The sequence below is a fragment of the Vigna unguiculata genome, chromosome 5, assembly GCF_004118075.2.
Source record: "Vigna unguiculata cultivar IT97K-499-35 chromosome 5, ASM411807v1, whole genome shotgun sequence".
Classification (NCBI taxonomy): Eukaryota; Viridiplantae; Streptophyta; class Magnoliopsida; order Fabales; family Fabaceae; genus Vigna; species Vigna unguiculata.
Genome location: NC_040283.1, coordinates 41,904,000 through 41,929,754, shown reverse-complemented (window position 1 = coordinate 41,929,754; position 25,755 = coordinate 41,904,000). Strand labels below are relative to the sequence as shown.

The 25,755-nt window shown below is 29.4% G+C and overlaps 2 protein-coding genes across 2 annotated transcripts; both read left to right on the top strand.

Annotated features, from left to right (window-relative positions):
* Positions 1-7,305: 7,305 nt before the first annotated feature.
* On the top strand, positions 7,306-14,306 carry LOC114183373 (protein DETOXIFICATION 40-like). Its single transcript, XM_028070382.1, has 7 exons — positions 7,306-7,790; positions 9,286-9,917; positions 13,074-13,130; positions 13,335-13,573; positions 13,657-13,775; positions 13,856-13,942; positions 14,029-14,306. The coding sequence occupies exons 1-7, from the start codon at positions 7,464-7,466 to the stop codon at positions 14,092-14,094; spliced, it is 1,527 nt and encodes a 508-aa protein (XP_027926183.1). The 5' UTR covers positions 7,306-7,463; the 3' UTR covers positions 14,095-14,306.
* A 4,311-nt stretch (positions 14,307-18,617) lies between these two features.
* On the top strand, positions 18,618-23,949 carry LOC114184982 (glutamate receptor 3.7). The gene is made up of 6 exons (XM_028072432.1): positions 18,618-19,108; positions 19,789-21,137; positions 21,503-21,780; positions 21,911-21,942; positions 22,226-22,632; positions 23,265-23,949. Exons 1-6 carry the CDS (start codon positions 18,859-18,861, stop codon positions 23,679-23,681), a joined length of 2,733 nt encoding a protein of 910 aa, XP_027928233.1. The 5' UTR covers positions 18,618-18,858; the 3' UTR covers positions 23,682-23,949.
* Positions 23,950-25,755: the final 1,806 nt, after the last annotated feature.

Sequence of the window (25,755 nt, the reverse complement as noted above, 5' to 3'; positions counted from 1 at the left end):
ACCTCTTAACATATAACATATATAATATAATGTATTCTCGTTGTGTAATACTAACATAAACACATTCATGATATTATATTAGTATATAATAATATTATAATATTTTTAGTTAATATACAAAATTAATTTATATTTATTATTTATATTTATTAAAAATAAAATAAATGAATAAAAAAACTTAAAAAATAACTATTGATGAATAAGAAAAAAAAATAGATAAAAATAATTATTAACTTTTAAAAGTTTAACAAATAATTATATTGTAAGGAGTAAAATTTGAATTATGAGGTATTAACACAGAAGATGAATCATTTTTATACATTTTAGTAAATATTAATAAAAAAGTGTATGTATCTTTACTTCTCTTTTATAAGATAGCAAATAATAGTAAATTTATTATTATTATTATTATTATTATTATTATAATTATAAAAATAAATAAATAATTTTTTCCATTTTATTATAAATATTTTTTTATTTAATAGATAATTTTTATTATAAAAATTAATTTAATTTTAGGAAATTAATAAATTTTAAAAAATGATCAAATCAGAAAGATGATTAAATTTAAAAAAAAAAAACTTTTTCGACAAAATTGAAGAAAATGTGTATACCATTTCTTTATATAATAATACAGAAAAAAAAAATCTTTAACGTTTTATTTAAAGTGATAAATTTATAAATTATTTTAGTAATTAAATTAATCCATTATTGGAAATAAACTGATAACAAAAGTTAATTAAATACTAGTGTAAAACCTGTTAAGATTAAAGTATTTTAAGATTTATTTGAATGGTTACCGTAGTGTATCTTCCATCTGAAATAAAATATTGAAGCACATAAGTTTCAACACGAAACAAGACAAAAAAGTATCATCTCTCTTGTCTGAAATCAACTTCATGGGTGAGTATTTTATTCCGATAGGAGTCTTCTTAACTTTATCATGTAGCTTTTTGTTTTGAATTAAATTTTAATAAATTTTAAATAAATATAAACATTCATGTTAGTATAAACTCAATACTATACTAGTTTAATTGATGTTAATGGAAGTTGTATAACTGTATATGCTAATCACTAAAAGACGTAGGTTGTGACATCCCATTTAAATAGATTAAATCTATTAAATTAAAACATCACAAAGTTATAATAATAGAGAGCAATCAGATGAACAATACACATAACAGAATCTACTATTATAGTCATCCACGAAGGTAGCATACCAAACATAATGCCCTGAGCTAGACATGAATCTAAAGATTAAAGCAAAAGAAGTTGCTCATATAGCAAGGGGTTACAAAGGCATTAGAGCCTTAAAACTGCTCCTAAGAGCCACATACAACAGGTCATATAAACTGCATCGCTGCCACCGTCAAGTCTACATTCAACATTCCTCCATTTGCTCCCACCAACAAGGTGATCATCGCGAAAGAGAAAACAATACAAGAAACAAACACAATTGAAAGGATAAGCTAGTGTACAAATAACTTTAACATATTACAACAGGCAATAGCTCAAAACAATCCCAAACATGCAACACGATAGGCACAAGTAATGTTATAGCAAACAAGCAAGACACTATGACTCAATTATTCGGATAAATATAATAAGATCGGATTCACTGGACGCTTGCACTTGTGGTGGCCTCTACTGTTTTGCCCTACCACACACAAGGTTAGCCTTGAAGCATCTAAGGCCATTATCCTGCCAAAGACTAGGGCCTTCCGCTACTCTCACCACTTGGATCAGTTTGTTCTACGTGAGACTAACTGATCCTTTAGAGTTTCGGGATGCAATCCTTACTTGAATCCTTACCTTACCTTAATTATATACACTACACACCACCACTTTTATCTCGTACATCCAATTCTCATGCCAGAATACCATCATTCAACAATTCCATGCCATAAATTAATCCAATCATGCTACTTTCAGTTCATACAATTCAAATAACTCATGCATGTTCATAAGAATATCCAGCCATAACAGAAACAGGGAAAATAAAATGCAAAAATCCTCACTGCTCTCGCTCAGGCTAAAAACCTTCGCCCAGGCGACAACAACTGTCTCGCCTAAGCTAGGCATTCTCGCTTGAGCGAGACTTGAAACAGTGGTACAGTGGCCACTCTGCGAGTTCTCGCCTGAGCGGGCCCTTCTCGCCTGGGCGAGATCGCTCTTTGCCTAAAATAAAAATCACTCGCTTAAACAAGGACTCAAACAGAGGGTACCACTGGTTTCCTCGAGGACTCGCTTAGGCGAGCCGTTCTCGCCTGAGCGAGACGATGCGTCGCTCAAAACCAGAGTTGGTCACTTGAGCGAGAAGCTCGAGCAAAACCAGGGCGAGCTTTTACTATTTTCGCCTAGACGAGACGAGCTCGCTTGGGCGAGAATATCAGCTCTCATCACTGCTCCACACATGCAACACCAAAGACAACCAAGCACATCCATACAATTCATTCATATACAAGCACAAGCACTTTTAATTCATTTCAAGCATAAAACAGAGCAAAAACAGACCACATACTTTAAAAACACGAAAAGACCTAGCTTCCCTTACCTTGAGTAAAGTTGAGCTTAGGGGAACGAAAGCACGTAGTAGGAAGAATCCCAAGACCATGAGCAGCTCTTAAGAAGCTGGAAACATAGCAGACAAGAATAAGAGGGTTTGCGATTAGGACCAATACGAACTCAAGCTTAGGAGGTGGAAGGAACTTTAAACGAAGTGGAGTTTTGATTTCTACTTACTTGGAGGTGGTTCGATTCTCGTTGAGGGAAATCCAAATGTGCCCTAGCAGAGCTCCTTCAGCACTATGTGGGAGGGAAGAGAGAAAGTTTCTGAAAAAATGAGGCAAGTGAAGGGGTATTGGGATCCTCTAATGGGTTGGCCTGGGACCTACGGAAAGACCAGACCTAAACCATCATAAGCCGAAAATTGTTGTTTACATAGGTCATTTAATCACTAATTTTAATGACAGAATAAGAAACACAACAAATGACATCTAAGTAATTTAGTGATTGAAATGACAATAAATTAAATTAAAAAACTGACATAAGTTTTAGGGTTATGTTAAGCTGTGTCTAAATTACTATTTAAGGTGTAATCAATGAGTATTGAATTTTGTAAAAGTTGATAAATAATTATAATATTAAATAAACTATGATTTTAAAATTTATGAATGTATTTTTATTTTATTTAAAAGATAATAATAATTATAAATATTATACATAATTAAAATTTTATTTCATAAAAAAATAATAAAAAATTATATTTTAATGTTATTAAAAATAAAAAATATAATTAAACATGAAAAACTTAAATAACCAGAAAATAAAATACTATTTATTTTTTAAATAAAAAATAATTAATTAAAAAACAATATTTTATTTTTTATTAATTTAAATTTTTTATATTTAATTATATTTTAATTTTTAACAACATTAAAATATAATTATTTTTTTATTATCTAAATAAAATAAAAATGCATTAATAATTATTAAAATCATAATTCATTTAATATTATAATAATCTATAATTTTTTACAAAATTTAATATTCGTTAATTATAACTTAAATAATATTCTTAAATATTAGTTAGCATTCTTGTTACTAGTTATACTAGTTTTTCTATCCGTGCAACGTGAGATTTTTGAATATATATTTTTTTGGTAATGATAATGAAAAATGATTGCTATCTAATAATATATAAAAATAATATCTTTATAAATTTATCAAATATATGATACATAAAAAAATATCATTCATGTCATATAATCAATTAAAAATTAATAAAAAATATTTTTATATTTTTTAAAAATAAATAATTTGTTTCTATAATCATCACCATTTAATAAATTTTGAATCAAGCAATTTTTTTTAACAGTGAAAGTTTCGCTTTTTCCTTTTGATAATTCAATAAGAATTGTATTGATGTGCTAAATTTAGTAAGTTCTACTTCTAAATCATTTGTTATATAAGTTAAAATAAAAATTTAGTGAATTTGACTAACTGGTTTCTAACAGTAAAGAATAATATATATTATCACATCAAAATTGGAGTCTCCTAATCCCAAAGCAGAGAAAGCTTTCCCATTCTATCAAGCTAAAAAAAACATATGCACATTTTTTACGTCAGAATATGGGGGTGTGAGCTAGATGAAACTTCAATATCTCATAATAAATGTCGTTTCATTGTATATTGAGATTTGAAGCCACTTGCAACGACACATCCTTGTTGTTGTGGTACACTTGGCCACATGTTTGTAGCTCTATTTTTCTTGGCTCATATTGTTTATAATTTTTCTGTCGTTTCAGAGGTGGGGACTTGTGTATAAATCGGAGCAATGTGTCGTAGTGTGTGCAGTACTCAACAAATTTTCAGACCAATTGCTATATCTCCATAACATTAATGTGTCCACATGCACATTTATTGTTAGCGGAAGACCCTAGAAGTAGTTTCAACAACTCAATTTCCCTTGCTTAAAATATGTCAAATATATTGGGTTTCTTACTTCAAATATGTCAAACGTAATGGCTTTTTTTTAAGTGTTAAATGGAGATACTTAAATTATTTTTTAGGAGTTTCTCTTGTTAAAATTTTACTATGGATTTTTTTACCTCTTCTTTGTTAGAGATGATAACAAGTTGAATACAGGTATTTATCTGTTACTTGACCTGTAATAAAAATTTGTTATTTATCATATATCTATTTAAATAAAAGACTTGATGGTATTCGTAAATACTTACAAATTTTATAAAAATTAAAAAAAAAATATAAAAATATAATGTAAGTTAAATTTTAATTTTAATTAAATTTAACCTAACAAAATACAAATTAAATTTTAATTTTGATTATTTTTAACTTAATAAAATATAAGTTAAATTTTAATTTTTTATTGGTAACATATACACGTGGACACAAATAGTATAATATCTGTATTTTATTTGTGTACAAATAGGTATTAAAATATTCGCTACTTAGGAATATCAACTATTCATAATGTATTTTATTCACGAATGATAATCACGGATATGAATATTTTTGTCATCCCTATACTTCACTAATTAAGAGTGTCTATATCTTTTAGACTTTACTTAGGAAACCTCAAAAGTCATTCTAGACAATTCTTTATTTCAAATTACAATAATATTTCTCTCCTTTAATTTAATTTAAAATTTCTTTTACATACCAATTTTTGTTTTTAGTCTTTGAAACTTTTCAAACTTTAATGGCTTGTGAATATTTGTGCAACTTGATCTAGTTAGTCTATCTACACAAACAGATAGAGATTCATCTATGAGGTAGATCATCTAAAAATATAGATTCATCTATAAGGTAGAAAAACTAAATACAATAGCATTTCTACCATCAATTATTAGAACACAATTTCATGACCACCAAAAAATAAAGATCTATCTATAAAATAGAAAAACAACATACAACCAAAGAAACCCATATTTAAAGGACAAAACAAAATGAAAAAGAGGTAAAAATTGAACTTATCCGAAATATAGAATTGATTGGTCCTAAATGTTCTTTAGCTCATCAATTTCACCATAATACAATTTAATTTAAAAAAATATGAGAAATTGGAGGTCAAATTTGAGAGAGGAAAAAGTGATGAGAAGACTACGGAAGTGTGAAAGAAAAAAAAAAGAGAAAAAAGAAAGAAAGAGATCATCACGTATGAATTTTACGGTATGAATACTATGAATTAAAGTTTAAATATGAGTGAATACAAATCTTATCTTATAAAATCAATTTTGTAAAATTAAATTAAATTTTTACTTATTAATAGACATATTAATTCATTTATGTAACACATAATGATGTTTATAAATAAACTACAACTTCTTTTAGACGCGCTTCCATCTCATTTCTACATGTTTTAATAAATTAATTGTTCAAGATATCATTTATCCTAAAATTACTTTTAATCAAACACTTGTACTACTTATTTTTATTTTGACTTGATAAGAACCTATGTAATCTTTATAAAATGTTTTTGTAACACGTCACTTGTTTCATAACACTTTTTTTTTTCACTTTTAATACTCTTTTTTTATATTTTACTTTCTTAAGCTTTTATTTTTTAATTTGGTTTTCAGATCACTATATATATTATACAATGACCTTCTTTTATCATTACAAATTATTTTTGTATATTCCTTTTAACAAAAGTAATTTCATAATATAATTAACTAGTCATGTGTTTTGTTACATTAAAATTATTGTAACATTATATATATTTTTCTAATAATATTTTAAATATATATATATATATATATATATATATATATATATAAATTTTTCACATTTCTTTTTTATATTCATAGGAGTATTATATCTTTTTTTACACTGTGTTCATCTGTCATAAACTTATGTTTAATTAGTTAGATGATATTCACTTTTGTTCAGATGTGTCAGTTTATTGCTTGTTTTTAATTAAGTGTCAATCTAGTCTCAACTTTTAAGAAAAGTGTTTCAATTAGGTTATTTTAGAAAAAAAATTATTAACGTCATTAACTTTATTTATGATTTTTACTACTAAATTTTTATATAAATACCAATACTTAATCTTGTAAGTTATTTTAAATATCTAATAATTTTTTTCTTAAAAAACTCTAATTAAGACATTTTTTAAAAATTAAGACTCAATTTGCATATTTATAAAAATAGATACCAAAATTACATTTAGATACTAATTAAACGTAAACTTAGACTATCTTCTATCATAAAAGAAGAAAACATACGGTAACTTCCGGTTAATAGCAGCGTGTTTAGGAACAAAGTGCTAACACGCTATTTTTATTTTCCCCTTATTTTCATTATTTCATGCCTTTGTGTTGTACATACATTTAATACCAATTAGAATGTTTTTTTCTTTTTTTGTATTTAATATATATTTAATACCATAAAAAGTAGAAAATATATTTATTATTTATTGACCACCAAAACTGGTAGTTCAACAAAAAAATTCGAAATTGAATGGTAGATACTGTGTGAACGAGAGCAGAGGAGGGATGGGGGAGATTAAAATAATGCAAGATGATAAGTGAGAAAACAAATTTTAAAAATATATATTTTTATCAATAAAATTTTAAAAATATTTTCTTATCAAAAAATTTTAGGCATAGAGAAATTTTAGAAATTGTTTATCATCTATTTTCAATTAATTATTTTATTTTTAAATTTTTTTAAACAAACACATTTAGTTTACAGTTTTGTTTTTTGCAGCATAACTTTTGTGATAGAATAATATAATAATATACTGACAGACATGGTGATTGGAGTGAGTTGTCATTGCGAGTGTGCAGTGTGAAGGGTAAGAGCACGCAACAGTGTAAAATTATTACCACCACTGAACCCTTTGTATAAACATATATAGCAGAGGACCTAGAAAAGAGCACCGGAGAGAAAAGCTCTGCAGTTCCTCTCACTTTAATAGTTACTTATTTCTATTTAGATCGATGGGTTCAGCGGGGACGGAACCGCTCTTGTCAGGGTTTTCTGCAGGGGAAGAAACTCCTCGCTCAAATTCCAAGCACGTGTCCGATGGGAAACTTGAGAGAATTCTCACCGATGACACCCTCCCCTTCCTCCGCCGTGTCGGGGCCGCTTTGTGGGTGGAGGTCAAGCTCCTCTACGTCCTCGCCGCCCCTGCCATCTTTGTCTACGTCATCAATTACGTCATGTCAATGTCCACGCAAATATTCTCCGGTCACCTCGGTAATCTTGAACTCGCCGCCGCTTCCCTCGGCAACACCGGCATCCAGCTCTTAGCTTATGGTCTCATGGTATATGCACTCACTTCATTAAATTCAACCTACATGCATTTTAGAATATATTTATTAATTTTAACAATTTTCATTCAATTAAAAAGTTTTTTAGATTTGACATTTTAGTATTTAAATTTGGTGGTTTCATTCTAAATTTTTTTATATATTTTGGTTGTAAATTTAAAAATTAAATGAACGTAGTTTTTTAATTTAATTTTATTAACTTTTGAAGTGGTAAATAATATTTTAAGTTAGTATTTAAATTTAAATGTGTAAATTATTTAAACATTAACTTAAAACGTTATTTAAACATAATTTATTGGGATTGGAAAAGTTAAATTTATTTAAATTTGAAGATTAAATTATATTAAAATTTAAGACAAATTCTAATTTTATATAACTTGAAAAATTAAAAATATATGTAATCCATTTATAATTATATTTTAATATATTTAAGTAGTAATTTTTTATATTTACTTTTATCTTTATATATCTTTTAATTAGATTGAGTTTTAATATTTTTCAAATAAATCAATTGTTAAATTATATTAACTCAGTTTAAAAGTGTTATGTATAAAAGTTCTGAATATTTTTTATTTATTTTTGTGAAGTTTTGACATATAGTAATAGATCTTTGTCAAATATTTTTGCGAATGTTAATTTTATTTTATTATAAATATATACAAATCTAGGAGACCAAGTACATAAAATAAAATTATTTATGTATTAGTTTTTTTTTTATAAAAAAATTGAGAGCCATAAACTCCTGATAGACACGGAAGCCGTGCTATTATTGACACGTGATGCCTTCCCAATAATGATAACTTCTCAATTTTCATTATGATATCTTTTAAAGACATACCAAATTCACACTATTTAAAAATATTAAAAAGAAAAATGAGTGATAAAATAAATTACTAATTATTAAACCTAAATTATATCTATTTTATATAAAATAAAAGGTTTAATTAATTTTTTTGTTTTTTTTAAGATGTTAAATTGATCTTTTAGTTTTATAAATTTTTAATTTTGTTTCAATTTTTAAAAAATGATGTAATTTAATTTTTTTTATTAAATTTTTTGAAATAATTTTTATCAAAATTATATTATGATTATGTTAATTATATAAATAAAATAAATCAGTGTTGAAATAACAATTTAACACTTAAATTAAAAGAGAGACAAAAAAATTAATTAAACCAAAATAAAATAATATTTTATCTTACTTTATTTATTAAAAAGCTCTTTAACTTTTATGTTTCAAAATTTTTAATTAATTTTGCTGAAAACATGATTTATACTTTTACAATTTTATCTATGAAAACTTGATATATAATGTATTTGTTTTCCCGTTTAGATCTAAATGCCTGTTCACATATTATTCAAAGTCTCGTTAAACGTTTCTTAACATTTTTAGTTCAAACAGAAGAAACTTGTTTTTTTTTTAACTGCAATCCAAATGCATAATATTAATTAAAAATGATTGTAGAAACTAACATGAAACTAATTGCAGTTAGGCATGGGGAGTGCAGTTGAGACGCTATGCGGACAAGCATACGGTGCACAGAAGTTCGGGATGCTAGGCGTATACATGCAGCGCTCAACGGTGCTCCTTTCATTGGCCGGCATCGTCATGGCGGTCATATACGTGTTCAGTGAGCCAATTTTACTTTTTCTCGGCGAATCGGCGGAAATCGCGGCGGCGGCGGCGCTTTTCGTCTACGGTTTGATTCCTCAGATCTTCGCGTACGCGGTGAACTTCCCCATCCAGAAGTTTATGCAGGCGCAGAGCATAGTGGCGCCAAGCGCAATCATCTCAGGTGTGGCGTTGTTGGTCCATCTGCTGCTGAGCTGGTTGGCGGTGTACAAGATTGGGATGGGTCTCTTAGGCGCGTCACTGACGCTGAGTCTCTCTTGGTGGATCATCGTGATTGCTCAGTTCGTGTACATCGTGAAGAGCCCGAGGTGCAAGCAGACGTGGCAGGGGTTCACGTGGCAGGCATTTTCCGGGTTACCCTCCTTCTTCAAGCTGTCTGCTGCTTCCGCTGTTATGCTCTGTTTGGAAACGTGGTATTATCAAATCCTGGTGCTGCTCGCAGGCCTGCTCCCTCACCCTCAATTGGCCCTTGATTCTCTTTCGATCTGGTAAGTTTTTAATTCTTTTTTGTCACCTTCTATGACTCTTCTTTATTACGTCCTTTTCTTGTGCCTTTCATATTTATTATACCCTATTATTGTTCTGACACTTGGTTAATTTTTACACATTTTACGTCTTTTTAAATAACTAAAATATCTGTAAAATTGACTGTTAAAAGAAAAAAAACAAAAACCCTTGTTTGTTTACCTTTCACCCTTTCTTTGTCCTTTCCCGAGTTTAATGATTCCTTTCCAGGATTCTTGTGCCCACTGCAATCCCCAGTCCCGTCCCAGTCAAGGTCCCAGTCAAGTATTCGTCCCCTGAGATAATCACTTAATTTAAACCTGAATATATTAAATTGATTTTTGTGTTGTGAAATTCATTATAATCTAATTAAAACTATTAAATAGTAAATATTTATTTCATTTTATTAATTAAATGTAAATTTTAAAATATCTTAAAATTACAAACTTTTATTAAAAAAATTTCAAAATCTATTATTAAAATTACTCAACTAGTTGATGTCAGTAAAAGAAGTCTAAAAGCTTGACCTAATCCAACTTCAAATATTTTTACTTGGATCAGGTAATAAGATTATCCAAATCTATCTGATATCATTGGAAGAATCATGTAAAATTTGTAATTTTAAAACATTAATCTTATAGAATTATTCCATGTAAAACTGTGAGCAAGTAAAATTGTAGATCACATTTTTTATCTTAAAAGTAATACTTCTTCCAAGAAGAATTAGAAATAAAATATTTATAAAATACAATGTTATATAAAAACCTTCCATTCAAGTTGAAGTAACTGTGCTGTAATAGAAAGTAATAAAATTTTTAATTTATAGTGCATCTTGATTTATTACCCCTAACTTGTTAAAACTGACATGTTAGGATTAGGACGAAGCGGATGGATCCATTAGCTTGTTATTTTAAAATTAAAAAATATTCTAGAAAAATCTAAAAGTATAAACATATAACAATATTATAACTTAAGGTAAGTTTTAACCCATTTTAGTATCACCAACCATCTTATTTTGTCCATCTTTAAGACGAGAAATGTTCTTCTGATCTTCAATATAACTACTCGATATTTACTTTAAGATAATATAATTATTTGAAAGAATGAAGTTTAGTAATGGTAAAGAAAAAAAAAGAGATAAAAGATAAAGACAATATAGTTATTTGAAAAAAATAAGTTTGATAAAGAAAAGGAAAGATCAAAGATAAAAAAGTGAATATGATGAGGTGATGTAAAAATTTATAAAATGCCAAAAGGATGTACCAAAACAAAAGTCAGTTATGTTGTCCCCTTCCGGTACGCCATGTTCCCTATGTTTCCATGTGCCCGACAGTTGGGGTTTATGATCATATATAAATATTCTCTTCTAAATGAGTAAGTTAACTTGTCTTATTTAAATTTAAAATTAATCTTTAATATTTATAATTTAAAACGAAAACTATATTTCATGTGTTTCATATATCATTAGAATAGTTGTTAACATTTTGTTTGCATGAGTTATAATTACAAAATTATTAATATTATAGTCTATTCAATTCTATATTTTTAACATAAACTTGTGTTTGTTTCTACACACTAACCGACGAATACATTTGAAGTAAAATTAAAAAATCATTATTAATAAACACTACGCATATATGATACAAATATTTTTAATATTTTTCTTATAATATACCTTGATTTGCTAATAAAGTGCGTATAATCGATTATACATATAATAATAATAATAATAAATAAAATTTATGTTAAAAAAATGCGTTTTAGCTATATAAAATATAGATAATATTGATATTTTTATTATATACATTTTATATTGTAATAAAATAAAAATATTAAAATAATAAATATAATAAAATAACTTAATATTATATTAATATACATTTTATGTTATAAAAACAAATAATTTAAATAAATATAATAAAATAAAAAAATTAATTTAATATGTTATTAATAATTATGTTTTATATTATGATAAAACATATGACTAAAATACAAAATATTAAATGATAAATAAAATTAAATTGATTAATTTTAATTTTAATATTTTGTAAATTAAATTTTTAATTAGTTATTTTGTTATAAATATAAATTTTTTATTTATCTAAATTTGGTAAATTTCTCTTGAATTTAAAAAGTTATTTTAAGTCTGATTTATATTTTTAATATCAAATTATTTTTAAAATTTTCTTCTACTAACTATTTTTTATATATTAATATAAAAAAATTCTCACATAAATCAAATCATTCATAAATTTTCTTTTGATTCTTTTTCTCTTTTCTTCCTTTCAAACAACCGAACATTCCACTCTCTTTCACTTCTAATTTCCTTTTTCATTCTCTTCCCATCCAAACAAAATCCAAATCTCAAATAAATATTTATTTATTTATAATTATTTTAACAACTTTTAAACGTAAAATTCAGTTATATATTATTTATTTAAAATATTTTGAAACATTTAAACGATTGGACAAATGATTAAAAGAAACTTTGTTCATTGAAATAGTGAATTTTAAATTTAGAAAAAAAATGTAATAACATAATATATTTTTAGAGATTAAAAATATATTTAAACTAAATATAATATAAAAAATAGAAACGGGTTTAAGTAATCTATAAGGTGTATTATATTGATTGATTATTTTTCACCTCTAATAAATAACATGCATCAATATCTCACTTTATTTTCCCATTAATAAAAAAGACTATAAAAATCCCACAATATTAATGTATTCTCTTACCATTGTTTTTAAACCGAAAAGGACCATCAATAATTAAGAATACTTTTCTGAAAACAATTAAAGTAGTAGAATATTTTTAATAGTCTATTTTTATACACAAAGTGTTTTAAGAATTTATTTAGACTACTCTGAATATATTGCTAAATTGGATACAGGTCCGTTACAGTCTAAAATTAAAATCTTTACAGGAATGCCGTTCAATTTTTCATAATACCTTTATTTTATTTACTTTTTATTAATATTTTTCTTCGAATAAAAATATATTTCAATACTGGAGATTGATTTTAAATTTTATTTAAATTGTGTGTTTACTATTATTTAGTTTAGGGAAATTATTATATTTTTTTCAAAATTAACCCCATCAAACAAGCACTTTACTCTTGTTACATTTGTTATTGCAGTACTACCATTTCTGGCTGGTTTTTCATGATCTCTGCTGGATTCCAAGCCGCCGCAAGGTTAGATTCTGTCTCTTTATTTCTTACAAAATTTCCAAAAAGTGTGCATGACAGTTTTCCAAACCACAAGGCGGAGAATCATCAAACACAACCGAAAAGTTATATTAAATTAAAATTAAAAAATATATTAAATGATTAAAAAAAATAATTATTATAAAGAGTAGAAAGTTATAAAAGAGATTTAATGATGATTGATGAATGCAGCGTGAGGGTGGGTAACGAACTGGGAGCAGGAAATCCAAAATCGGCGTCGTTTTCGGTGGTGGTGGTGACGGCGATTTCTTTCATAATATCAGCTATTATAGCAGTGGTGATTCTTGCACTCAGGGATGTCATTAGCTATGCCTTCACCGGCGGTGAAGAGGTTGCTGCTGCAGTTTCAGATCTCTGCCCTCTGCTTGCTCTTGCTATTCTCCTCAACGGCGTTCAGCCCGTCTTATCTGGTAATTAATATTAATTACTTCATAATCATATTAATTCTTGGTTTATTGTTGCATGAATTTTAACCTATGGTGTATGAATGAAGGGGTGGCGGTTGGATGTGGTTGGCAAGCTTTCGTGGCTTATGTAAACGTGGGTTGTTATTATGGAGTTGGGTTACCGGTGGGTGCTGTTCTAGGCTTTGTTTTCCATTACGGTGCCAAGGTAAATACTTTTGGTCTTTTCATTTGAAAAGTTGTATTCGATAGAAATAAATACACTTTCTTTGTTTTTTTACGTGGCAGGGAATATGGTTGGGAATGCTTGGTGGCACAGCCATGCAAACAGTGATTCTATTGTGGGTTACATTTAGAACGGACTGGAATAAAGAGGTAAAAGAGAATATGTAGACAGGTTTTGATGCTTAAAAGAATGCAGAAAAGGGATAATTTTTTGATGTGAATTTTGTTGATTGTAGGTGGAGGAAGCAGCCAAGAGGTTGAGCGTATGGGAGGACAAGAAGGAGGCAGCAGTACTAGACTGAAGAAGGATGACTTGTTTATTATTATTATTATTATTATTATTCTAGCACTTCCTTTTCTGTGTGTTCTGACATTTTTGTTAGAGATATTTTCTACCTTTTTGTGTTAGATTTTTTTTTTCTGTTATTAGTTAAGCTCTACTTCAATCAATATTTAATTTCAATAATTTAGGGATCACATTACAGGGGATATATGTACATGTGATCTGTTTTCATTTTCTCTTTTTCCTCTACCATTTCAGCAACAGAGTCTTAATAACAGTTAAAGGGTCTCATAACCTAGTGAGCAAAAAAGTGAGAAATCATGGAAATAATTCTTGACAAACTTGCTATATCCAATAATAATTCGAAAATGGTCTGAAAACTTGCTCACCATTACAACAAACAAACTCATGAGACAGAAATATACAATTTAGTTGTTCTTTTGGAAAATTTTGAATGTGTCATATATATAGTGGATACCAATTTTGCACCATCTAATATTTTTTCGGTGAGAGAGCAAAATTATAGATCATGCGTTATCTTATAGCAGATCATGTGTCATATTAGAAGCTTTAATGATGAAAATGAAAAGGTGACAATCAAGTTACCCAAGAGCCAAATTCCTCAAAAGTTCCTACCAAAATCAATTGTGGAAAATTTCGTACCTCCTCTTTTATTACACCCAGATACATTATTTTGAAAAATTAGAGATAAATTCTTCACTTTTAATTTATGATGGTATGACTAGCCATTTGATTGTCTCACCAAATTCTTGAAATTAAAATTTGTACTTATTTTTATCCCATTTATATATAATATATAATAGGTATATACTTTTTTGTTTCATTCTCATTCGTACTCATATGTATAACTACAATTTTACTGTTTCAATATTAATTAATTAAATTTTATAAAATATATTATAAATAAAATATGATATTATCAAATTTCATAAAATATATTATAAATAAAAATTAACCAATAAAAATATTAAAAAAATATCAAATGTGTGTCATAGAAACAATTTGATACATCATTGGAGATATACAACTAGTCAAATCGTTGAGAGATAATAAAAATTGTTCGAGGGAGAAACAAAATTAATATTGGACGGATGAAAATAATATGTATTGGAAAGTTCCACGTCACCTAGGATAAGCTAGGGAGTGGATATTAGGACTATATAATGAACTCTAAATCTATGGTGTTTTTTGCCCCAATAAAAAACACTTTAAGCTTATATTTGACTTTTCTTATAATCTTGTAGTAGAGTGTTGTGAGGTTTGAGTAAAATTTTTGCTTTGGAGAATGTGGGTGTACTTAGGATCAAATGGCATGGAAGAGTGGTCTAAGTGTTGTACAAATTTTCATATAGTTTTATTCTCTGGTTGTCATTAAATAATAATCATGGTTTGTTTTTTTGGTTTTGGAGTTTTTGTGTATATTCTTGTGTATCCCTATGTTAATCTTATTTCATTGTTAGTAGGGTGGTTATTGAGGGTAAAACAATATTGTTATTCATTGATGATGCGTTTTTCCCTACAAGTCGTATAAAAGCTATGGTTTGGTTATGATATTCTTAGTATGCTTTGTGGTTACAACTTAGTCTAATCTTCCACATAAGAAACGTAAATTAAAGAGAAAAACAAGATTTTTAAAGCTTCAATGGAACAAAAATGGTTGTTGTATTATAAAAAACGTAAAACCCCATACATAAGTGTTGTTCCAAGTGCTTACAAATCAGAAATCAAAATAGCCAACCATCTAAATGTGAAAAAATCACAAACCCAACAATGGGTGTTGTTAATAATGTATAAAAACATCAATAAAGAGTGCTAAAATGCAAAAATGAGGAAGACACCTCCATGGATCACCATCCAAAGCTAAAAAAGTGAAAATGAAGTATGAGGAAGAAGAAGGTGGTTGCCACATGAAAATTGAGACCTATATTTGGTGACCACCTCACCACAGATCCACATATTTACAAAAATGTCATTCTGGTCAACAAAATTACAAAAGTACCACTATGGGCCAAAATGCTGGCCCATTCACTTAAATAACGTGGAAATGACATGGACAGACGTGACTAGGATGTGGCAACTATCTCTTCATCTTAAGATTAGTGTCCAAGCTCCAAAATTGTTTCACAAAATACCTAAAAGTAATTAGAAATGAAAATTAGGACAATTAATGCCAAATTATTCAAAATTCGGAATAATGGCCCAATGAAGCCCAATTGATGAAAATGCACTAATAAAAGACAATTAAGCACTAAACAACCATCAAGATGAGCACAAAAGACAATGAAATAAGGGAAAATAATGACTCATCAGTGATTATTCACAAACATTGGTTAGCATTGATGCAAGGTGCATGTAAATTCTTGGGATGGTTTAATTCTAAGTGAATATACTCTATGGTGGAGTATGATTGCTAGTATAGGCAATGGAGATGTGTTTATTTTAACCAGGGTGGAAATTGTTGGGTTGATGATTGTAATATGTCTTGGAAAATCCCACATTATCTAGGATAAATTAGGGAGTGGGTTTTGGTAACTATATAATGGACTTTAAGTACATGGTGTTTGTCCTAGTCAAAAACACTTTAAGTTTGTATTTGACTTTTCTTATATTCTTGTAGCCAAGTGTTGTGAGATTTTGGTTAAATTAATACTTTGGAGAGTGTGAGTGTACTTAGAGTTAAAGGCATGCGAGAGTGGTTTATGTGTTTTATAAATTTTTACATAGTATTATTCTTTGGTTGTCATCAAACAACAATCATAATTTTTTTTTTCTGGTTTTGGAGTTTCCATGTATATTCTTGTGTATCCTTGTGTTAATTTTATTTCTATATTAGTATGATAATTCTTGGGGTAAATACGATAATGTTCTTCATTGATGATATGTTTTCCGAACAATTGTGGATAAAAAAGAATAAAAAAGATAAATTTTCATTGTATTACTAGTAAATGAAAGGTTTACACTACTGAACCTTGAAATTGGGAGAGTTAAACATTCTCATGTGAAAAAAGTACATAATAAATAAAAATAATAAAATGTGTAGAAAGTACTTATCACAAGTGACTAAATTTATGGATATAAAACAAGTCAAACAGTCAAAAAATTTATTTGGTTTGTATATAGAGGTATACTTATATATACCTTACATGACAACAAGTTAACATCAAAATACATTTAAAATCAATTTCATTTAAAATTGAAATAATTAAAATTAGAAAATAATCAAAAGTACGTGTATGAAGCTTAAAACTAAAGTAGCACCTAGTATGATCATTGAATATATATATATATATATATATATATATATATATATATATATAAAAGTGTCTTAGGTTATCTAATAAAGTACGAATATTTTAGTAATTTAAATAAGAATAAAATGAAGATAAGGATAGGTATCAGGACATATATGATGACAAGAACGGGATAAACATACATATATTTTTCATTCTAGTCTCTATACTCAATTGAAAAAAGTGAAATTATTCATTATTGTTCATACTCATATACGATCCACTTAATATAAAGATTATTCTTCAAAATAGATATGTGTTCAAAGAATACTCACGAAAACAAATCTTTTTATCATTCCTAATTTAAGTTTTGAATTTATATTCTTTTTAATTAAGTTATTAACGTGCAATATTTATTGGTTAATTTTGTTAATAATTTTGGTTGATATTTTAAGAAAATCTCTATTTTTTTCTCGTTCAAAAGAGAAGAACCAAGACAACTTATACATTCGTGTTAAAGTCCTTTTCAATCATGTTTTCTTTAGTATCAGATGTAAAAGAGTGAGAAATAAAAGCAACTTTTTGCATAATAAATACAAAAAAAATTGACCTCGCTTTGACGGAATTTACATTCTCGACAACCATGCCGTGTTGAAACACATCCTTGGGAGGTGCCTCACTTTCACACACACACAGAGTTCATCCTCATTGTCAACTACCATTATTTTCATTAAATAATATTATATATTCAATACATTTTTATAATAATTTTTATTTTATTTTGTTTACTTCTATTTCTTTCTATTCTTCATATATTTTTATGTTTTTCTGTAAATTTTAAAAATGTTAGCAATACAGCATTTTCAAATAGACTATTTAAAACATGTTAATATCTACGCTACTATTTATATTATTCTTTTGATAAATTTGAAAAACACTACATTTATTTCTTTATGGAGAAACTTTTTTTCGTAACTATTTTTATTAAAATGTTTTTTTTTTAAAAAAACTTGGTCACTAAATACTATAAATTAATAAAACAAGCCGTTTTATCTTTTGTGAAGATGAGAAAAGATTATTAGTCGTAATTTCTATAATTAGTTAAAAATATTTTATACAATAATAAAGTCTTATATCGACATTTCTCTATATTTAATGTCTAAATAACATTAATCTTATTTTTAGTGTGATATATGTGGTATATTATATACATCTGTCTCTCTCTCTTTCTCTGGGTCCACGCATCATTTTTCAATCTCTTGGAAAAATGGAATAAAATGGAATAACATCTCTTTTATATACCAGTGAATGGGTTGAATTGAATGCTTATAACTTCACAACACCAACTCTTAAGCTACAGGGCATGGTTGTCCTTCTGCTTTTCCAGCTACACTCATCTGGGCACCGATCAAAGTGTAAACTTTCTTCGATTTCAACCATGTTTTTGCGCTTTCGGATGCTGGGTGTCTGCAAGTTCGGGTCTTTACGGTGAAAAAAAAAAAATTGTGGTCACTTGAAATTCCGATTCAAGCATGAAGAAATTCATGGTTTTGCACCTTGTGACATGGATTTGGATATGTGGTGTTGCTCACAGCACAACGCCTGCCAGTGTGAACATTGGCGCGGTTTTTGCTTTCGATTCGGTCATAGGTAGAGTTGCGAAGGAAGCTATGGAAATGGCCATTTCTGATGTCAATAAGAATCCCACAGTTCTTAACGGAACCGAACTCAAGTTGATAATGAAGGATGCCATGTGCAATGCTTTTCTGGGATCAATTGGAGGTGCCAACCCTGAACCTCATCAATTTTCTTCTTCTTCTTCTTGTTGCTGTTACTGTTGCTGGAGTAGTAAACTATAGAAATCCCCCCTTTAGCTGTTTCTAGGTTTAAGCTTGAATTCCTTTAGTTCCTATTGTTGCTTATCTCTTACGTCTTAATTCTCAGCCAGCATCAACTTTTTTATGTTGTTTAATGAATATTAATCATGCTTGGTAATATGCCTTTTTTATACTATGATACAGCATCTTTTTCTATGATGATTACACCATGTTTAGATTTTTAGCAACAGCTTATCATATTCCAAGGTTATACAGTTCCAAGGAGAGGATTGCACATATCTATGGAGTATGTCCTCTAACTGTTCCCACCTTTTGGGCGGGTCCGGTGCCTTTCTCACTTGAGGAAACACTATAATCATCTCTTTGGTCTTGGCCTATGATAATTGTGTAGTAGGATAAACCAGTTGCAGTGATTGGCCCGTGGTGTGAGCTATTCTATGGTGAGAAACTAGGCTTGAGTATTGTGCTTAGTAAAGACTTACTTGGGTGCATTCTTAGGTTTGGTCTACTGTAGGACTTGGTCAAGGCCATGCATAAACTTTGTCCATTGGATTAAAATGTCCAAATTTAAACATGGGGTTACCTTAATTTGCATTATCTTCATTATCTATTCTCTTTGTACAGCTTTTCAGTTACTTGAGATAGGAGTTGCAGCCATAATTGGTCCCCAGTCATCCGCTGTAGCTCACACGGTTTCTCAAATTGCTGATGCTCTCCAAGTTCCTCTTGTTTCATATGCTGCCACCGATCCAACCTTGTCCTCACTCCAGTTTCCTTTCTTTATTCGATCTACGCAAAGTGACTTGGCACAAATGACTGCAATGGCTGATCTAATTGACTTTAATGGATGGAAAGAGGTCATTGTTGTATTCTTAGATGATGATTATGGAAGAAATGGAGTATCTGCTTTGAATGATGAACTTGAAAAAAGGAGATTGAAAATTTCTTATAAACTGCCTTTGAGTATTAAGTTTGATCCGGTTGAAATCACCAACTTACTCAATCAATCTAAATTGATTGGTCCTCGTGTGTATGTTGTTCATGTCAACCCTGATCCAAGCTTGAGAATTTTTTCTATTGCCCATAAACTTCAAATGATGTCCAAGGATTACGTCTGGCTTGTCACGGATTGGCTCTCAGCTACACTAGATTCATTATCCCTAGTGAATCAAACCTCTTTCAGTGTTCTCCAAGGGGTTGTTGGTCTTCGGCAACACATTTTGGATTCCCAAAAAAAGAGAGATTTCATTTCTCGGTGGATGAAAAGGCAAAAAGATGGATTGACAAATACTAGTTTGAACTCCTATGGATTTTCTGCTTATGACACGGTTTGGGCAATTGCACTTTCAATTGATAAATTCATCAAAGTAAATAATTTAACCTTCATGCCTCATGATAACTATAAGCTATCTCAAACAGAAGGAATTGGCGTTCAGCTTGACAAACTCAAAATCTTCACTGGTGGATCTGATCTGGTCAAGATATTATTACAGTCAAATTTTACTGGTGTGAGTGGTCAAGTTCTGTTTAATTCTGACAGAAATATTGTGAGTCGTGGTTATGATATTATCAATATCAATCAGTTGGGAATTACTAGGGTTGGGTTTTGGTCTAATTATTCTGGATTTTCAGTTGTACCACCTGAAACTCTTAAAAAAAGGGCACACAGCAGGTTTTCCAAAGATCAGAAGCTTGACAACATTACTTGGCCTGGTGGAAAGACAGATCGACCACGTGGCTGGGTGATTGCTGATAATACCAAGCCACTGAGAATTGGAGTGCCGAAAAGAGCAAGTTTTGTTGAATTTGTAACTGAAGTGCCAAATAGTCATGATATTCAGGGGTATTGCATCGATGTGTTCATGAAAGCCCTAGAATTTATTCCATATGAAGTTCCCTTTGTATTCAAGCCTTTCGGCAATGGTAAAGCAAATCCCAATTACGATGAACTTGTGAAAATGGTTGCTGATAATGTAAGTGATACGGATGATGAAAAAAGAAACATTCTTCACATTGGTTAATTCATATGTATCTACTCAAAATTAGTTACTATTGTTTTTGAGTTGACCTTCAGTGTTTTTACTAAAAAAAAACAGCTATGCTATACGTAAAATTCTGATGGATGAAATAGTATTATGTTTTTTCTTGCTCCAAAGTTTGTAAAATTTTTCACCTTTCCTTTCATTTTCTTCTTCTTTTATATTTTTGTTTTTTGGGTAGAATAGCAGTGAGAAAAGAAGGGAACAAAAATTGAAAAAATTGTAATCAGCAGCATTGGTTTCTGTTCAGTGTTGTCTTGGTTTTTTTTTTAACCATGTAATCTTTGAAAATTGTTTAGGTATATGATGCTGTTGTTGGAGACATTGCAATTGTGACAAACCGTACTAGGATTGTGGATTTTTCTCAGCCTTTTGCATCATCTAGCCTTGTCATAGTGGCTCCTATCAACAAAGCAGGATCAAGTGCTTGGGTGTTCCTCAAACCATTTACAGCAGATATGTGGTGTGCTACTGCTGCCTCATTTTTGGTGGTTGGAATTGTTATATGGATTCTTGAGCACCGAGTCAATAATGACTTTCGTGGTCCTCCTAAGAAGCAAATTATAACAATGATAATGTAAGCCTTTGCAGCGTCATATGGTTACCTTCTACAGCCAGTTTATTGAATTTGATGCAGCAATAGGTGCCCCAATGTTCATCTTTTGTTTTAGATTCTAACTCCATGTTGTCATTTTGTTGTTTTTCAGGTTCAGCCTCTCAACCCTGTTTAAGAAAAATCGTAAGGAAACATCTTACTCCAAAGTCTAATAGTTCCTTTGTTTTCTTTTTCTTTCTCAAGGTCATCATATAATTAATCCACGAGTTCAACTTGTCAACCAAATAATATGTCAGCTAATATCCATTCCCTCTCGTTTCCCAAGTGTTTTTTATATATATAACAAAGAAAAAACCGAACTGGTTATGAACTTTTTTGGTGGTGTTCATCATTGTATTGTGAAGAATGATATTTGTGGCATCTTTATTATGCTTTCTGATAATCTTTCACTTTGTCATGAAATCAGAGGAAGATACCGTAAGCTCTCTTTCTAAAATGGTGATGATAGTGTGGCTTTTTCTATTGATGGTGATCACGGCTAGCTATACAGCAAGCTTGACTTCAATTCTTACGGTTGAGCAGCTTTCATCGCCCATCACAGGAATTGAGAGCTTGATTGCAAGTAGCTGGCCTATAGGGTACCAAGTGGGGTCATTTGCTTACAGCTATATGGCAGATAATCTTTATATTTCAAAATCAAGGCTTGTTCCACTAGGCTCCCCTGAGGAATATGCTTTAGCACTGCAGAAGGGACCTTCTGCTGGAGGTGTTGCAGCTATTGTAGATGAGCTTCCGTATGTTGAGTTATTTCTGTCAAAAGAAACTGATTTTGGTATCATTGGACAGCCATTCGCAAGAAACAGTTGGGGATTTGTAAGTTCATCTAACTAGAATATCAAAGTAACATATTATAGTATATATGATTAAAATTAAATGCTCCGGATTCGTCATGATAATGATAATATAGATTGTAATAGCAACTTGTATCTTTAAACCAGACTAAAATAGAAGTACTTTTTTAATGGGAAAAAACATCTAACAAGAAGAGTTTTGTGCAATATATGATTTTCTAAATTCTTAGAACTGATTTTGAAACAAAGGGTTATCTTTGTGGTATTTCTATGATTCAAGGGATTGCTGGATATGGCATGTGGTGGTCTATCATGTGAGGTTTCTAAGGGGAGACATTGGGGAGATATGGTACTAATGAGTCGTGAACTAGTTTATATGAGACCAGGATATCACTTTGAGCCTAACATCTTAAGACAATGGGCTTATGATTCCTTTAATTTATATACTAGTCATCTTCCTAAACTTTACCTGATGTAGGACTTCAACTCACCTTGAATTCCTAACATATCATACATGAGAAGTGCTATATGCAGTCCTTAATTACATTTTTGGTCACTTGGGTTTGGAGAGTGGACATCATAAAAATGATCTGTTGTGTAGTTATGTTCTATGGTATATTTCACATTTCCTGACATTTTGTAACACCCCATCAGGCTTTTCAAAGAGAATCTCCTTTTGCCTTTGACATGTCTACAGCAATTTTGAAACTTTCTGAGAATGGGGATCTTCATAGGATACATGAGAGGTGGTTCTGTAAAATGGGTTGTCCTGAAGAAAGGACAAGCAACTCCAAGCCTGAGCAGCTTCACTTGGTTAGCTTTTGGGGCCTCTATCTCTCATGTGGTGTTGTCTCTCTTGCTGCACTTGTTGTGTTTCTGCTGCGAATGATTCGGCAATACGCTCGCTTCAAGAAAAAGCAAAAGGATATTGCTTCTTCGTCCTCAGAACAACAACCATCAGGCAGCCATTGCTCCCAGGTTGTTATTAACTTCTTTAACTTCATTGATGAGAAGGAAGAGGCCATCAAGAAAATGTTCACTCCATCTGACAATCATCACAACCCCAACTGAGTTCATTGTAGTTCTGTTGCAAAAGGGCACAGATTTGTAGGTTTCAGCAATGTACTGTCATTCAGGTTGTTTTACTTAAGATGTTTATATGATACCTGATGGAAATGTAGTCTTTGTATAGTGACAAATAATGATGGTCCTGTATATTATTTGCAGTACTAGGTTTTTGTTCTGGTCACACAATCTCTCTTTAAGCGAGTGTACTCATGTCCATTGCAGCATGTTGTGCAATTTGAGTGCTAATAATCTATACATCCGAGTTACACCATTTACTTGCTTCCCATGACTAGGTTTTGCAGGTGCTATTCCATTACTAGTTAGTAATTCGATGAATCAAAGTGTAATGATTTATTCTTCAAAGTTTCCAAGGTACAAACTGTTAAAAACTCAAGAACATGTACATCTAGCATGTATTAATTTCTTGTTTACTGTAGTATTGAAAAAATCAATTTCCTCACATTTTACTGAAAAAATGTGAGATTTTTCATGGAGAAAACAAGTTTAAATAAGAAATCAAAATATCACTTTCAAATCAAAATCTTAAGATAAAAAAATTGTAAATTCTTTTAACTCATCTTAAACTTTTAAAAGGAAATGCATCTTCATTGTTAGATTGATCTAGACATGTCTTTTAATGATTTTCATAATTCAGTTGTTAGTTATGTTTAATTTTTAAAATAGATGAATGAAGGACTTCCAAACAGTCAAACTTAGCATCAAGCATGACTGTTTGGGAATCTTGGGGCAACAACTAAAGCTGTGAAAATTATGTACTTATCTTGCAAAGTTAACAGCTTAAGTCCCCACCAGACTTCAATATTTTAATAGTGTCTTTCTTTTGTTGACAAGACAACTTTGTTCATCTTTTTCCAATTTGCCAAATAATGATGTCTCTCCCACTAATTTCATATTACCTTATACTAATTCAAATTTTTATTACCTAATTGCTCATGACTCTACCAATAAAAACACATTATATGTCAACAAAATGTGATTGAGTCTTAATAGTCAAAAGAACTTCAATCATATTCCAATCCTTCAAGGTCACCATCATGACATACATACTTGCAAAGCACTTACTTCATTCAACAAATACAAATTATAGATTGGAAATTAATTCCTCTAATTAATCATATAAGCTATATTTGGTTGCTGAAAGCTGTACCTGGGTTTATTATAACCTATTATAGTTATTACTTATTAAAGCAATTTTTTCCTCCAATAGATGTTTAAGTTATATTATTATCTTCTTTAATCTTTTATCAATTACACTTTTCCCTTTTAAGAAATAAATATGCTATAGTGTATCCTTTACAAATAATCTTAATTTAATTTAGAAGAGTATTATGTACACCATAACTATTCAAATCAATAATTGAATTGGAACGTGCCCTCGTCATTTTCAGCTTTCTTTCACCAAAAGCTTGAAGATATATTTATGAGCTTGTAACCCAACTTTTATGCCCTTAGCGAATACACAAATCAACTTTACTTAAAAAAAGCAGAGATATTATTAATAAATGTCTTCTAATCAACAAGCAAATAAAAAAGAAAAAGATGCCCCAGATTAGAAACGTATTAGCAGGAGTAACTGTCATTAGTGCATTTTTTTTTACAATAATCACTTTTAAAGAAATTATTGTTTTTAAAAGCTTCCTGAAGAAGATTTTGATTAATTTTTTTTTAAGATTGAAACGAGTTAATTAAATATAAACTTAATTATTCATCAACTTTAACACATCTATACAACCATTGGGATCGGTGGCCAACTAGTATGTACAAAGCTAATTCATTTAGGAATCAATTCCAAAAATAAAAAACATTTTTTAAAGTTAATAAAAAAATTATTAAAGTGTAACACATTAGAGTAATATATTTATGTTCAACACAATATAATTTCCATGTCTAAGCTTTTAAAAATGATTATATATCTAAAGTGAATATGTATCAAATACTTGTTAAATCGGCCAAAGTTTAGTGGAGAATTTTGCTATGTAAACGCCATTACCATAGATTGGTTGTTTAAAAGGGTTTTATATCGTTCACTAGAACAAAACATTGACTAAATTCGATA

What these genes read in the sequence shown, in the direction of transcription:
- LOC114183373 (XM_028070382.1), top strand. Translation starts at nt 7,464, where the DNA reads ATGGGTTCAGCGGGGACGGAACCGCTCTTGTCAGGGTTTTCTGCAGGG. An exon ending in GGATTCCAAGCCGCCGCAAG is followed by an intron (nt 13,131 to 13,334) that starts GTTAGATTCTGT and finishes TGATGAATGCAG; the next exon opens with CGTGAGGGTGGGTAACGAAC. An exon ending in CGTTCAGCCCGTCTTATCTG is followed by an intron (nt 13,574 to 13,656) that starts GTAATTAATATT and finishes GTATGAATGAAG; the next exon opens with GGGTGGCGGTTGGATGTGGT.
- LOC114184982 (XM_028072432.1), top strand. Translation starts at nt 18,859, where the DNA reads ATGAAGAAATTCATGGTTTTGCACCTTGTGACATGGATTTGGATATGT. An exon ending in TGAAAATGGTTGCTGATAAT is followed by an intron (nt 21,138 to 21,502) that starts GTAAGTGATACG and finishes AAAATTGTTTAG; the next exon opens with GTATATGATGCTGTTGTTGG. An exon ending in CAAGAAACAGTTGGGGATTT is followed by an intron (nt 22,633 to 23,264) that starts GTAAGTTCATCT and finishes ACACCCCATCAG; the next exon opens with GCTTTTCAAAGAGAATCTCC.